This window comes from Piliocolobus tephrosceles, chromosome 3 (assembly GCF_002776525.5).
Source record: "Piliocolobus tephrosceles isolate RC106 chromosome 3, ASM277652v3, whole genome shotgun sequence".
Classification (NCBI taxonomy): Eukaryota; Metazoa; Chordata; class Mammalia; order Primates; family Cercopithecidae; genus Piliocolobus; species Piliocolobus tephrosceles.
Genome location: NC_045436.1, coordinates 81,070,702 through 81,087,173, shown reverse-complemented (window position 1 = coordinate 81,087,173; position 16,472 = coordinate 81,070,702). Strand labels below are relative to the sequence as shown.

The 16,472-nt window shown below is 43.6% G+C and overlaps 1 protein-coding gene across 1 annotated transcript in view; it reads left to right on the top strand.

Annotated features, from left to right (window-relative positions):
* The first annotated feature begins 12,347 nt into the window (after positions 1–12,347).
* PPP3CA (protein phosphatase 3 catalytic subunit alpha) overlaps positions 12,348–16,472 on the top strand; it is a 331,326-nt gene continuing 327,201 nt past the window's right edge. Inside the window, exon 1 of the mRNA XM_023220087.2 lies at positions 12,348–13,150. Coding sequence (XP_023075855.1) covers positions 13,093–13,150 — 58 coding nt within the window. The 5' untranslated portion in view covers positions 12,348–13,092. The remainder of the gene's footprint in view (positions 13,151–16,472) is intronic.

Here is a 16,472-nt window from a genome sequence, read left to right as displayed (position 1 = left end):
TGTCTCCATAGTTTTGCCTTCTCTAGAATGTCACATAGTTGGAATCATACACTATGTAGCCTTTTCAGGTTGGTTTCTTTCACTTAGTAATATGCATTTAAGTTTTCTTCATGTTTCTTTTTTGCTTGATAGGTCATTTCTTTTTAGTGCTGAATAACAGTCCATTGCCTGAATGTACCACAGTTTATTTATCCATTCACCTACTGGAAAATATATTGGTTGGTTCCAAGTTTTGGCAATTATGAATACATTTCTTTATTACTTACTACCCTTTGGTTGTACATAACTGAAATTCAACCAAACTCCAGCATAAAATGCTAATGAATTATAAGAATGTTGTGGGGGACTCATGGACCCCAAGGGCTGTCATGTAGCTGGGTCATGGGAACACAGTGGAATTAGGAAATGGAATACCAGCAGTCTTTCTTCTGTCATCTCTGCTCTTTTCTGCATTTCTGATTCATAGTTTTTTTTTTTTTCTTTCTTTCTGTAGAACCACATTCTCTTCTTTCCTAATCCATATGGTAGAATAACATGGCTGCTGAAAGCTTCTTAGTGTCAACATGACCTGTTTTCCACAGAAAAGACTGAATTTAGTTTTCCAAAGAAAGAAATCTCATGGGAAAAGAAGGCAACATGTATCCATTCTTGATCTATGGAACTATAACCTTGAGATGGGGCCATGTAGAATCATGTGGATAAGTCATCTTTGAAATGAGGCTTCTGAACAGACAAAACATCCGACATACACCTAATGCCTTCCCATTCTGGGCAAAGGGGGTACTGCAAATATCTGGGACAGATCTCAGTTCTGAGATGAGTCAATATATTTCCTGTTTTAGGAATATTTTCATTTTATCTATCAAGGAATTAAATGCTATGTTCCATGAGTTAAAAATTTCAGGTAATGGAAGGTACATCACTTGAAGATTAGAAAAGGGGAAGGAATCTGCCCAGGAAATTCATCTTCCTTATTCTTAGGATGGTAAATTCATTGTGGGTGTGGGAGGAGAGTAATCTGAAGTGAGATAAGAAGAGATTATTGGCTGGGCGCGGTGGCTCATACCTGTAATCCCAGCACTTTGGGAGGCCGAGGCAGGCGGATCACGAGGTCAGGAGATCGAGACCATCCTGGCTAACACGGTGAAACCCCGTCTTTACTAAAAATACAAAACATTAGCCGGGCATGGTGGCGGGTGCCTGTAGTCCCAGCTACTTGGGAGGCTGAGGCAGGAGAACGGCATGAACCTGTGAGGCGGAGCTTGCAGTGAGTCGAGATCACGCCACTGCACTCCCGCCTGGGCGACAGAGCGAGACTCCATCTCAAAAAAATAAATAAATAAATAAAACTAACTAACTAACTAACTAACTAACTAACTAACTAACTAACTAACTAAATAAATAAATACATAAAAGGAGAGATTATTGATTTTTCCCCCACTGCATCATTAAGTCGGTGATCTGGTCATTTTCCTTGCACCATCCCTCTATCCAAGAGGCTATCAGTTCTGACTAGCATATGCTCTCAACACCTCGACCCTGAGCCTCTCCCAAACTTTTCCACTTCCACAGCAGCTCCCTGTGTGCTTGTATCTGCATCTTTGTCAGACCACTGTCCTCACGCTTCCGTGGACTTTGCCCGAATGTGGAGAGAGTAGGAAGTGCCTAGGAATACACAGTGTATTACATCTTTATTAAAAATTAAAGTTTTTAATTTAACTTTTTTTGGGTGAAAACTTACTTTTTGTTCCTCATTCACGACCTAAGAATTTCTGTTCTCCTAAATATATAATACCTACCTCCTGCGTAACTGTAATGCATAGTCAGCTATCTAAGGTTGGAGTACCTAGATGTAGACCCTTAGATAAATATTCATATAAAGGTGATTTATTAAGAAGTGTTCCAAGGAAAAACCAGGAGGGAAGAAGGAAAAGTGACAGGGAAGGGAAGAAAACCAAGCAAGAGTGATATGTCAAGCAAAGACGGTAACTTTGGCCCAATCCTGCAGGGGTCCTCTGAAGACTTATGTCACACCTCTGAGCTGTCCCCATCAGGGACCAGGGAGCTGAGTATTTGTACCCACCAGGCTTGTGTGATCAGACGGCCTCAGGGAGATAGGAATTCCTAGGCACTTCCTACTCTCTCCACATTCGGGCAAAGTCCACGGAAGCGTGAGGACAGTGGTCTGACAAAGATGCAGATACAAGCACACAGGGAGCTGCTGTGGAAGTGGAAAAGTTTGGGAGAGGCCCAGGGTCGAGGTGTTGAGAGCATATGCGCATGTATGTGCATGTGTTCCACAGTCATTCCAGGACTAACTGTGGCATGTCAAACAGATAAGACAAATGTCCTAGTCACTGGGTTGTAATGAGTAGCATATGGGTCCCACAGGATTAGATGGGTTATTTAGATATGCTGATTGGCATATTACTCTTTATAAATGTTTGATCTCCAATTTCAGACATGTGGGAGAATCACATAACTCTGCCTCCCTTGAAATTAGGTTTAACCAAATGATGAGTTCAGCCTATGGAATGTGAGTGTGGTCATTCATGAGTATCACTTCCAGGCAGAAGCATTTGATTGCGAGGGCTTAGACCTTCAGCCCTCTCCAGCCCTGCTGGGTGACTGTGGAAGCACGTGTTAATATTTGTGCTATCTAATATTTGTGCTATCTGATTGTAGCAGGCTGGAATGCTGAGTCAGCCTGGAGGGCTGCCCAGACCTGCAGAGAAATTCAAACTTTTATTAAGCTACCGAGATTTTCCATTTTTACTGCAGCATAGCCTATAACCTGCCTGATCATGACATGGAAATAAGCATGAAGAATATTCAGTTAATAGCTCAAAAATTCACTAAGACTACCTAGTCATAGTCTGTCTATCTCTCATTTTTCCCCCACTGCATCGTTAAGTCGGTGATCTGGTCATTTTCCTTGCACCATCCCTCTATCCAAGAGGCTATCAGTTCTGACTAGCATATGCTATCTCTCTTTCCATCCATACTGATTTTTCTCTTTTCATTTTTTTCTGTACTGAGTGTGCTATAGAAACAATGGTATAGGAAAGGATGAAAGTAGAATATAGTCATTCTCTACTGTAGATAAGCATTTTCATAAGCACCAGAATCAGTAGGTGAAAACTTACAGAGGGCATAAAGTAACACTCTTAGCTGCTCTTTTTAGGGGTCTTTTGGTTGTAAGGAACATAACACTCAAACTAGCTGTAGAAAATAGGGCTTATTGTAAGGGTAGTGAGGAGTTTATATATCCAGAAAAAAATTAAACAATCATGCCTTGGAAGGACAAAAAGAACACAGATTTTGAAATGTCTCTTTCTGCTCTCTCCAACCCTGTTGAATCTGACCTATTACCCCTCTACCCAGAATGGCTTCATCTGTTTACACACCTTGCACATGAATCATGTGCTAGTGGCTACCTTAACCCCAGCCTGCAATTCCCTGTATTCAAACAACAACCATACACTTTCCTCTGAATTTTAAGGGCAAGCCCTTCACAGAGGGCATTTGGTTAATCCAGCTTACTTGTGCAAATTAGATTAGGGAAGTTAAAGGTTACCAGCCCATAGGTACCCCCTAGTCAGATGTTCATCCACCCTAGTCCAGTCTCCTGTAATGGCAGTGATTAAACTTGTGACCTGATGATCGCTTGGCAGGTGAGGCTACTGAGGCATTTTACCTACAGCAGGGATGTGGGTAGGACAGGCACCCTAAAGCATATTAACACGATTTCCAGGACTGACTAGATTTCTCTGGGCTGGGCATCAGGAACACCCTGAAATAGAGAGGGAAACTCTTTTGAGGGAATGCTCCTAAACAACCATAACCCAAACTGTATCCACTTCTTCTCTGAAAATTGCTGCTATCTGTCCTAACTTATCACCAGGGAATAGCTTAGATGTTGCAAGCAAACAATAGGACGCTTTGTGTATTTGGAGAAGAAAGAGATATGAGTAATACTGTGCCTTCCCTTGGATCTATATAAGTAATTATTCTTACAGTACGGATGTGTGAGAGACACACCTCATGCTAAAAACTGAACTCCTGAATTCCATTTGTCATCTTCAAGGCCTGAGTCAACTCTCTACTCTACGAAAGTTGACTTTGTAACTTTAAAAAACCTAAATGTTAAATTTTAGTTTTTCCTAAAAATCTTTTGAAATGCTTATTTAAACTATTTAGAAGATTAGAAAAACTAACACAGACTAGCATTGTAATCAATTTTTTTTTTTTTTCCTAACAAACATATATTAAGCACCTGGAATATTGTAGGCATATTACAGGCATCGGAAATTCAATTGGGAACAAAACAAAGTCCCTGCTCTCAAGGTTCATATTAGCTAACTAGATGACAGAAGACCAACAAACAAATAAGTCAAACACAGCATACATACAGATGCAATGTCAACTAGTTATAAATACTGAAAAGGAACTGAATCCCTATAAAGAGGCAGAGAGTGACGAGGCACTATTTTAGTTAGGTATACGAGTCTGCTTTGTCAAGATCACAAATAGTTTCCCTTTTTATTAAAATCAACAATCAAATTTCAGTTGTCATTTTACTTATCCTATCAGCATGGTTGACACAATTCATTTGCTTGACTGTGGGGACATTACCTTTCTGTCCCAGAAGCTGCTTCTTTCAGTTGGTTTTGCTGGTACCTCCTTTTCTTCCTACCTTCTAACTGAAATAAAGTACTATTATGCCCACGATTTCCAATTTTATACACAGACTTTCAAGTTCAGGCTTATATATCCGACTGCCCACATGCCATTTCCACTTCCATGTACAATATGCGCCTCAGAGTTAACATATCTAAAGCTAATTTTAGATCTTCTCCACCAAATATGCTGTCCATTTCTAATGTTTTCTTTCTTAGTAAATGTTAACTCCTCTCTTCCATTCGCTAAGACTCAAAATATTGTAGTTCTTCTTGATTCTTTTTTTTTTCTCACATCCTGTATCCAATCCATCAGCAAATTCTGTTAGTTCTACTTTTAAAATGCACTTGGTATTGGATGCTTTTCACCACTGTCTTCTAAACTATATAACCCAAACTACCTTATTTCCATTGGATTATGACAACAGTCTTTTAACTGCATCTTCCCATATTTATTCATTCTTCCTTCCCTCCATTACATCCAGGGTGAGTTTTTACAAAAGAATGATTGTTTTCTTTGAATTAAATCCTACCGTATCACTTTCCTAACAAAATCCCTTTCATTTCACCCAGAATAAACTTCAGTCGTTCCTATCGTTAAGGCCCTACACTCAATCTGACCTTTCATGATCTCCCTAACCTTATCTTGTACCACTCTTTCGAGTTCATTCTGCTCCAACTTCACTGGCTTCCTTTCAGAGTTTGTAGACTCTTAACTCTGGACCTTTGCATATGCACTTCCTGTTACTGGGAACTCTCTTCTTCCACATACTGGCATAAATATCTTCATTATTTCATTTGAATCTCTGTTCAAACATCACCTTCTTAGGGAGGCCTTCCTGGTCCAGGCTGTCTACAACATACAGTAGTACTTTAGTATCTGTGGGGTTTGGTTCTAGGACTTCCTGAGGATACCCTATGGAATGTAGGGTATGCACATCTTCCTGTATATTTAAAATAATCTCTATATTACTTATAATAGATAACAAAATGTAAATGCTATGTAAATAGTTACTACACCATCTTGTTAGGAAATAATGAAAAGAAAGTCTGCGCATGTTCAGTACACATATAGTTATCTTTTTTCCCGAAATATTTTTGATTCAAAGTTGGTCTAATCCATGACAGTAGAATCCACAGATACAGAGGGCTGACTATAGTACCCTTCTTCCCATCACTTCTGTCAATGTCCTTACCACTGTGCATTGTCTGCACTTATTACTTAGTTGGTTGACATGTTTATTTTGTGTGTGTAACTGTTATTAATTGTTCTTTACTGTTATCTGTCTCTCCTCACTAGAATATAAGTTTTATGAGGTCAGAGATTTTGCTTTGCTTTGCTTTTTTTTGTACTATATTCCTAGTGCCTGATATGTATAGGTGTTCAATAAATACTTTTTTTTTTTTCTCTTGAGACAGAGTCTCGTTCTGTCACCCAAGTTGGAGTGCAATGGCGCGATCTTGGCTCACTGCGACCTCCACCTCCCAGGTTCAATCGATTCTCCTGCCTCAGCCTCCCAAGCAGCTGGGACTACAGGCACTTGCCACCATGACCGGCTAATTTTTGTATTTTTAGTAGAGATGGGGTTTCACCATGTTGGCCAGGCTGGTCTCAAACTCCTGACTTCAGGTGATCCACCCACCTTCGCCTCCCAAAGTGCTGGGATTATAGGCGTGAGCCACCACACCAAGCCTCAATAAATACCTTGTGAATATATGCCTTCCACTGGCCGTTAATAGTAGTTAAAAAAAAAAAAACTCACTAATTGGAAATAAATGGAAAGAAGGCTAGCTGATTCTTCTAAATGGTAGAATATTTACTTGCAAATTCATGAATTTTTAATCAATAATTGGCAAAATCTGTTTCAAGTAAAAAATACATCTTTGCCAACTTAGATGAGTGAAACTCATTACTAATTGCTATATTGATTTTGTATATGCAAATGTGCTTTTAAAGGTCCTGACAAACTTTCTCCTAAATTGATTTACCGGGTCTCCTACAATTTGTCTGTACCTGTAGTTTGATTAGTAAGCCTTTTGCTGATATTGTTGAAGTCATTCTCAAAGCACCTAAAATGCAAACTTCAGCTCATTTAATGTCAAACATTCTGAAATTCTAAGTTTTGAGAATCCAGAATACATAAAGTTTTACAGTATGTCTATTTCTTGGATGTTTAAAAATATAATAGCATATATATTTTAAATGCAAATATTTATGACTTGGCACCTTTAATGTACTTATAATTTTCAAAATCAGTAATAAAATTAAAATTCAAAGTAAGAGAAAGGACTAATAACATTTCTCTCCAGCATACGTGTGTGTGTATGTGTGTGTGTGTGTGTGTGTGTGTGTGTATGTAGGGGTCGGTGTGCATGTTTTTAATTTTATGAGTCATATTGAAATTTCTCTGAGACTAGGAACTATGTTACTTAGGCTAGTAACTTACATAGTGGATACGAACACATTTTAAAAATTCATTTAACAAAATTTGTTGAGCACCTACTCTGTGCCCAAAACTAGGATACGAGATGATGATACAAATCTATTAATAAATAAAATAAATATGATAATTTATTAAATACAAATGAATAATGATCACAGATTGTCTTGCTAAATTCTATGTAAAATACATATTTCTGCATTATATTTAGCATATAATTCCATAAATTATAGTTTAATCCTAATGGGAAAAAAATACATTTATTCCTGAATACATTTGATATAAAAATTTTTTATACTCCTTGAAAAATAGCTTTTCTAAATGGGTAAAACTGCCTTCTGAAAGAAATAAGGCTCAACAAAATTTCAAGAGCAATCAAAAAAATAAGCAATAAAACTTCCTTTTAGTTTGAACCTCAAATTAGATCTATGTAGAGCAGCATATTTCATAGAACCTCTATGGAAGCAGGGTAGAACTAGACAATGTGAGAAGGAAATGTCACAGGAATTAGCTTTAAGATAATAAATCAAAGTCTCATGTGCATTCATGGCCCTATCAGGATTGACTGTCTACTTTGCAGGTTCCTCAGCATTGTGTTCCACTAACTTAAGTGAGGACACTGCAGACATACTGCTGTCTACCATTAGCTACTCAGAAAAAAGTGAATGCCTCAGAAGAGGCATAATCAGAAGTTATTTACTTATTTTTATTTTTTTTGAGACGGAGTCTCACTCTGTCACCCAAGCTGGAGTGCAGTGGCATGATCGCGGCTCACTGTAACCTCTGCCTCCTGGGTTCAAGCAATTCTTCTGCCTCAGCCTCCCGAGTATCTGGGACTACAGGCACACACCACCACACCTGGTTAATTTTTGTATTTTTAGTAGAGACGGGGTTTTACCATATTGGCCAGGCTGGTCTCGAACTCCTGACCTCGTGATCCATCTGCCTCAGCCTCTCAAAGTGCTGGGATTACAGGAGTGAGCCACTGCACTCCGCCATAATCAGAAGTTATTATTCAACCGTAATATCCAAATGCTAACACATTCATCCAAGAATCAAAGGAAAGTTCAAAATTTTGAAAGCCCGTTATTTTCAAAACAGAATATAACATACAATATTTTATTTTATTTTTAAAAATAAAGCATCTGATAGAGCACTTAGTAGTAAACTAAAATGTACTTAGTTTACCATGATTTCCACCAATGGAAGTAAGCTCTGCAGAGCACTTAAATGCCAGATGACTCCAAATCCACAATATTTTCTTTTTTGCCCACATATTTATCTTCATAATTAGTTTTGGTATATCTAATAGTTTTTCTTCTCCAATAGAAAGAGGAAGTAGCACCTTACACCTACATGTTTGCAGAGATAATATATATCTAATGATCATATAATAAGACTTTTAAATCCTTGAATGAAGGAACGAAATCTTTGAATCCTTTTTTCCTCCCTACGTTTTATGCATCATGTAGCGTAGGACCTAGTACAGAATAGGTGTTCAAAACACAAGTGGTCAAAGAATATTCATTTACAGATAATTAAGATTTGATGCTCATGTATTAAAAGAAGTAAGAGTATTTTTAGTCTTCTGGTAGTTCTCTTATATTACAGTAAAACAATAATTCTAGGTTTTGCTAAGGATTGTACTTTTTGAACTAATATATTACTTTTGCAAATTAATTTGGTAATATTAGCTATTCTAAAAAACATATCTCCACATTTTAATGGAGTAACAAAATAAATGAGTAAAGCCTAATGCATATTTTCTTAGTAAGTGGGCAGCATTCCTCTGTGTGGTAATTAAGGGACTCTCGTCTTTGTCTCTGGGGTTCTGCCTGCCCTGGGTCTTAGAAGTCTCTGCATTCAGCTAAGGATGGGAGTCCATAGACTAGAAAATGTATAACTGCTGCTTAACTGCCTTGGCCTGAGAGGGACCAACCACCTCAGCCCACAGTCTGTTGATCAGAACTAGTCACATGGACCTACTTGGTCAGGCTAGAAATGGGATCCCTCACTGGGCAGACACTTCCCAGAGTGAATTATACTAAGGAAGAGAAAATACATTTTTTTTGTTAGACAAAAAGTTGTCTTTTTTCAAGTGTTTGCCTGCTACGATTTCTTGATAAGCAGGACATTGTCAAAGTCAGCATCTGGGAACTGAAGTAATCCCTTCAAAATGTAAATTCCAAATATAAGGTATTCTCATGCAAGTGGTAATATAATTATGGACTGCTAGGGCAGTCTAACATGGGGGTTCCCAACTCCTGGGCCACAGAACAGTACCAGTCTGTGGCCTATCAGGAACTGGACTGTACAGCAGGAGATCTGCAGCAGAGTGAGCAAAGATTACTTCCTGAGCTCTACCTCCTGTCAGATCAGCAGTGGCATTAGATTCTCACAGCAGTGCAAACCTTACTGTGAACCATGCATGCAAGGGATCTAGGTTGCACACTGCTTATGAGAATTTAATGCCTGATGATCTGAGGTGGAACAACAGTTTTATCCTGAAACCACCCCCCACTACCATCCATGGAAAAATTGTCTTCCACGACACCAGTCCCTGTTGCCAAAAAGGTTGGGGACCTCTGGACAGGACAGAAAAAGAATGGCAGTAGGAGAGGGTAGGACATGTGAAACAGTATCTGAATAAAAAAGATGATCTGGCTGTCGACTTCAGGAGGCCAGGTGTATGAACACAAGTGGTTGCTAGTTAATATGCTGCTGTTCTGTTTCCCTTAGAGCAGGATCCAATTTTGTTTGAGGTGTCAGTGTTGCAGCAGTTATGGAAACATACACAGGCATTAAAAGTTCCTGTTGATAATGTGTTGGGAAGTGATTATGAGTCATAACTTTTTTTCCCCATACATCCCTTAGCTAGGAGGTGTCCTAGACTTGTAGCGGACTAAAGGGTGTGCCTGAAAGGTGTGCCTTTATTTCCTCTCTGTATCGTCTAATTTTATATGGTGCTGACATTTTAAGCCTTCTGATCTTGGTTCAAAGATGTTTATCCTATACCCAGTAAAAAGTTAGTCAAAATAACGGAGGAACTTCATTTTTTTTCTAGTATGTAGGAGAGAATGTCTTGGCCTTGGAAATGAGCATCCCTGGACATGGTTTCCTGGTCTTTCTGAAGCAGGCCCTCTTCACCCACAGGTCTTGGCATTGCTCCCTCACTGTGTGCCATCTGGCCAGGGACCAGCTTCCCAAATCTGCCTTAGCAACTAGCTCTGCCTGTGCTCAGGAGGCTGTTTTAAACAACCCCTTCCTGAGGAGATTACAGTGACCTCTCAGAGCTCATAATTTTATGTTCTCTGAAAATTCTAGGCTTTATTGAGGGCAAGAACAATTTTCAAATACACTCCCACCCCACCTAATTACCCACCACAGTGTCTGGCATATAAATAAAAGGAGTACAGAAAATATATTTATTGAATGAATTGTTTAATTACCACCCAATATCCTGGGGTTGGAAACTGGGCAGCAGAATCTCAGTGCCAGTGGCAGGCTCCCTATCCTGGTGGGACACACCCTGCGTCTGCTCCTTTTGCTAGGCCTCCACAGAGGTATCTAGTGTGTGTTTCTACACAGTGCAGTCCACATCAAAGCCATGCTGCAGTACAATCAGTCTCTTACTCAAAATTAATTTTCAAGTTTGAGCTTTAATCTAATCCTTGTCTCCAAAACACTTCTGGCTTCATCTCCCAGCTCCCTGAACTTTTTTTGTTTTCGTTTTCTTTGTGTGTGTGTGTGTGTGTGTGTGGTATCTTAAATCTTTTATTGGACCCATGGTCCAATTGAGGAAATAGGAAAAACCTGATACTGAAGGACTTTGGAAATAAAACAGGAAAGACGAAGGGTGAGAAATTTATTCAGATTTCTTCATAATTCCCCCCAAAACCTCCAACCACGTTGCCAGTCCTTGGGTGCTGCGGTTGGTCGGGGAGAGGGGCTGTGTGGAGGTGACCTGGTAAACGGAGACCCGCTTTTCACACTCTGTGGCACAGCAGGCGGGCCAGGAAGGAACATTTGGGCAACTATCACTCTTAGCCCTGCCAGCGCCTGACTTTCTCTCCTCTAGTTTCTTTTCGACCGGAGGGACAAGTGTGGGGATCCGCTTTGGACTCCAAGGCCCTGACCGCACTGGCAGCACCAAGCGGGTGTAGAATGACTCGAAGGAGCAGGGAAGGAAGATAGGTGTCAACTGTCCCGGCCAGTGGCTGCGTGTGTGTGTGTGTGTGTGTGTGTGTGTGTGTGTGAACAGGGAAAAGGCCACCCTTTCCCGTGTTTCTCCCGTCTCCTCGGTTCTTGGAGATCCGCAGGGCTGCCCCAGGTAACCCCGAGTTGCCCTGGGCCGCTGGGGCTTGATCCGCATCCTCCTCCGCTAGCCCGCTCCCGCGTTTCACAGCGCCCCGCGGCTCGGTGTGCACGCCTGGGTGGGACACAGTAACAGCCCCTACGCCGCCAAAGCAAAAGCAAAAACAACCGTACACCCCATCGCAGTCGCAGCTTTTCTCCGCAAGGTAAGTTTATTCGTCGCCGTTTTGGCGAACCTCCCTGGACAGCTGCGGCAGCGACGGCAGCTGCGCCGCGGGCGCCGAGCTCCCAGCCTCTTCCTTCCTCCGCCCTCTCAGGGCTGCCTCTTACCCCCACCCTCTTCTCTCCTATCCCCGCCTTTTCTCTTCTTGCCCTCTCGTGGGCCACGCAAACACCCGGAGACACCCTCTGCACTTGGCTACTCACACTGCGGCTTAACCAAGCCGACAAGGCACGCTTGCCAAAGAGGCGCGGGTGTGCGTGTGCGGGGTCCGCGTTCGGACGCCAAAGGAGGGTGGCGTGGTAGAGCCCTTCTCCTCCCGGCCGCGACCCCTTGCCCACTCTCTTTCCCTAATCTCGGCCTGCCAGCAAAAGTGACACCTGAGCAGGGACTGGGCGGTGGAGGCTGCAGGCCCGCTGGTCCGGCAACTGGGAGAAAACAGAGCAAGGGGCGGGGACAACGAGGAGGAGCGGGAGGCGGGACGAGTGGGGAGGCCGCCACCTAGCACTGAGTGATGCGCACTCTGGCCAATGAACGCGCGGGACTCCGACGTCGGGGCGGGAGGTCGGGGGCGGGCTCAGTGGGGAGGAGGAGGCTGCCGGCGCGCAAGAGGCGGGGGCCGTGAGGAGGAAGGGGAGGAGGCGGAGGCGGGCGCGGTGTCGGCGGCGGCGGCGGCAGCGGAGGAGGGGGGGTAGGCTGTGCCCCGGACTGTGTCTGCCGAGCTCCGCGACTGTGCCTGTGTGAGTGGCGGAGCGGCGCGGGGAGGCAGAGGCGAGCGCGGGCGATCGCGGCGGCGGGACGTCTCCGGCGGCCGCGGCACCAGCAGCTGCGCTCGGTGTGGAGAAGCAGCGGCAGCAGCAGCAGCGCCAGCAGCAGCGGCAGCGCCAGCAACAGCGGCAGCGGCAGCAGCAGCAGCAGCGGCAGCAGCGGCGGCTGCCTCTCCGCCGCCGGGGACGCCAAGGTGCGGCTGGTGGCACTGACATCGGCGGCCCTGCCTCTCCTCCCTCGCCCCCGGCCTTCCCCATGTGATCGGTCTTAATCCCGACCGTGTGTGCGCGCGTGGGGCTCCATTCCGCGGTGCCGGGTCTCCGTGCCGGGGTGGGTGCTCGTGTGTGCGCTTCTCCTCCCCATCCCCCTTCCCCCAAGAATAAAAGAAGAACCGGGAGGCGTGCTTAGAAAATAAATAAATAACCACCACACACGCGCAGCCCAGAGCGAGTCGGCGGGGCTGGCGGCAGCGGCGGAGGAGGAGTGAAGGCGGCGGCGGCGGAGGAGGGACGCGCGGCGAAGGCAGCAACTTTAAAGCCAGCTCAGAGCCTAGACCTCCAGCCGAGCGGTTTGCAGCGCGGCGGCGGCGTTGAGTGTCTGGCCAGCCGGTCCGGTCGGGGTGTGCAGTCGGACGGACGAGCAGCGCGTCGCTGTCCTCCGGCGGCTGGAGATGTCCGAGCCTAAGGCAATTGATCCCAAGTTGTCGACGACCGACAGGGTGGTGAAAGGTAAGCTGAGCGCCGCGGTGGCCTGGGTGCACCGTGTGCCGCAGGCGCCTGGGCAGCTCGCCTCGCCTCGCCTCCCCTCCCCCGCCCCAGGTTCTCCTCTACCCGCTCCAGCCGCGGACCTTCTAGGATATTGTGCAACCCGCGAACCCCCCGCCCCCGCGGCGCCCTTCCCCCACGCGTCCCACCCAGCCTCACTTGGGGCATTTTTATTGACCGGGGCGTCAGTTGGCAAATGGATGAGCCGCGGGGAGGCGGCGGCGGGGGTGGCGGTGGCGGGAGGGGGCGCCCGGGGGGTGGTTGCTGGTAGGGTGTAGCTGCTGTGACAGAAATAGGAAGTGGGTGGTTGCTCGCAGGCTTGCATGGGATCGGGTTTATGGTTTTCTTCTGCAGAGGGAGGGGTGATTTATGGCTTTAAAAAAATTAATATGGCATTTTTATGTGGCCGTGGCTTTCCACCGACTGCCTCGCTCCGGCAGGGTTCTCTTGGCTCTCCATTGCAGCAATTCCCTCCGCGCCCCCCTCCCCCTTCCCCTCCCCCTGGAAGGGCCTGCACAGGACTCGCGAGAGAGCGGGAGAGCGTGGGGGGAGCCCGGCGCTTCCTTCCGCGCGGGGCGGGGGCGGGGGCGGCCGCCGGCTAGAGGGTGCCCGCGGGGGGCGCGGGAGGCGGGGAACGACCCTGGAGCACCAGCCGTTGCCGTCCCGGGATTTCCCCCACACGCCCCGGGAGAGACACGAAAACCACTTCTCTAGCCTCCTTTGCCATCCCTGGCAGGCCCCCGCCGACCTGTCATTGCTCTTGAAGGGTTCTCCACTCGTGCACACCTCCCAAGTGATAACCTAATTCCGTCTGCTTCCTCCTTGCCCTGGCATCCTTTTTGTAACGGGCAGTTTGATTCCTATTACTGCCTCCTCTTCCCCGCCTCTGGGATGATAAACTCCTGGCGAGGATGGCACTGAGGTTGCTGGCAAAGAGAAACTGGGATGTGCGGAGTGAGGAAGGGGACAGGCTGTGGTTGTTCTCTCTATCGCACGGGGATCCACTGGCCTCCTTGTATTCCTAGGTGTAGTTGGGGAGGAACCATCCTATGAATCCTGGAAGGATGAGGCAACAGAGCAGACCCACCTGGATTAAGTAGTATCTCTCATTCCTGGGGTTCAGGACACCAAGCAAAGCAAGGATGGGCATGAGCTGTGCGCGGAGCGGGCCTCTGAAATTGGAAACAGCTCTGGCTGGTGTAATGTGTGTATGTGTGATGTGTAGAACAGAGATGGTATCTAATGTGGCCAGAGCATACAGCTAGAGTGCAAGGCAGTCAAGTCATTCGGACCATGAGCACTTAAAAGTGAAGTAACCCAGCAGCCCAAAGACCATGATACGCAAGTCCCTCTGGGGTTTCAGAAATGATTCTCCTTAGAGGTTTACTCAATTTCTAAAGTAATTTTTCTGTGTGAGTGGCGGTGGTGATGGGGGAAATTGTGTTCCTTTTTTTCAGAAAGAACAAAATATCTTCTTTTGTTTTGATTATACTGGAATCATTCCTGCTTCAGCTTCTGTGCAGGATTCATATACCCATGAAAATAATGAGGAAATAGCTCTGCAAAAATGGTTTGAAATAGGGCTGCAGAGAGATGCACAGCTATTTTATTTTTCTTGCAGGCATGGATTTTCATGGAAACAGTCCATTCAGATTTATTTGAGAGAGCTGTGTTTTGCATGAAAGGCTTCTGTTGACATTTTCAAAAATTGAGACTTTTTGCTGGAATATTAGAGAATGACAACTATCTCCTTAATGTGTGAAGTTTAGATGTAGCTCTAATCTAGGTTAAGATCAAAACAATGTAAAACTTACAATTCAAATGATACTAGTGAATGTGTTGGCAATTAAAAAAACACTTGTGCACACATAAGGTCACATTCCCTGTTTTAAATCACAGGATGTGGATTCTTAATGTAAATGTAAAGTCATCAGGTGAACATGTAAAAATAAATGTTTATACTTTCTGGCTTAGTGTCTCTACCATTTCGAATGGAAGAGCAAATGGAAGAGCCCACTCAACCATTCCAAGGCTGCTTTGCCTTGGTTTTTTTCAATACAGTATCATTGTAAATGGCTTTTCATTTTAGATACACCTTCCCATAATTTCAAAAATTTTATTTACATACTATGTGGATAATAGACTCAAAATAGGAAAAGTTAATTTTGCATTTGTTTTGATAGAGATCCTGGTGTGAGATGTGAAATGTGAAATTTTGTTTATAGAAGTTTTGTTGATGAATCCTGATTTTAAGGCGGATACCCTGTTGTTGTTTATCCTGTGTTTTCTTGTAGACTTTATATTATTGGCATGAAAGGCATTATCCAAGGTTGGATTCAACATTTTCTCATACGTAAGATTTTTATGATTAGTTATTTGAGATAATCTATTTTGATTATTAGCCTTCTGTGAAATAATATTTCCTCTTGAATATGTGTACACATATTGAATGAATGGAAAGTATGGGTATGCTGAATGTGAAACATACTAACAAGTCATTTAATTTCCAAAAATTAGATAATACGGAGTTTAGAAACCATGATTTACTTGAAATTTTGTTAGAACTTCATCTCAATGGCTATTTAACTCATTCTTTAATACAGAAAAGAAGTTATCCTTGAGGAAGTATTTGTGCCCCTTAAGTTTTCTCTTTTTTACAAAGTATATGTAGTATTATTTACTATATATGCATACAGAAATAAATATTCAGATTGTTATTACCATGGCATGCCGTGGCATTTGCTTACAGTTATCATTGTTAGTGTCATCTGGCTTTTGTTGTATAACAAATGGCTATTTACAAATAAAGATGTGCTTGTAGTTTGTAGTAATATGATGTGACTGTTTTCTTAATTGTACTTTTAGAATGCAGCTTTAGAGAGGTAGGTTGAGTTTGTCTCAACTATGTTATTTTTGAGGTTTATAGAATCTGCTAGCATGTATTCAGAGACCCTGATCAGTTCTGAACCTTAAAAATGAAAGAGAATGATGGCAGTGGAGATGAAAAATATTCATTTAGATTATCCCAGGAGAAAAAGTTACTTCAGTTAGCAAAACTAGTGCTGTTTCATTTTGAGTTGTCTTGGATTAAAGCAATGGAAAGTAGAAAAATTCAGTGAAAACATCTTGCTAATGACATTTGCTGGAAATCAAAATAATTTGATCTATTTATTGTTTTACATTATGTTTTAAAAGATACATACAGCAAACCGACGGCAATAAATAGAAGAATAACTGTCTTCCTCCCCCCAACCCCCGTCCTGATTTTTCTCTTGGTGGTACTCTA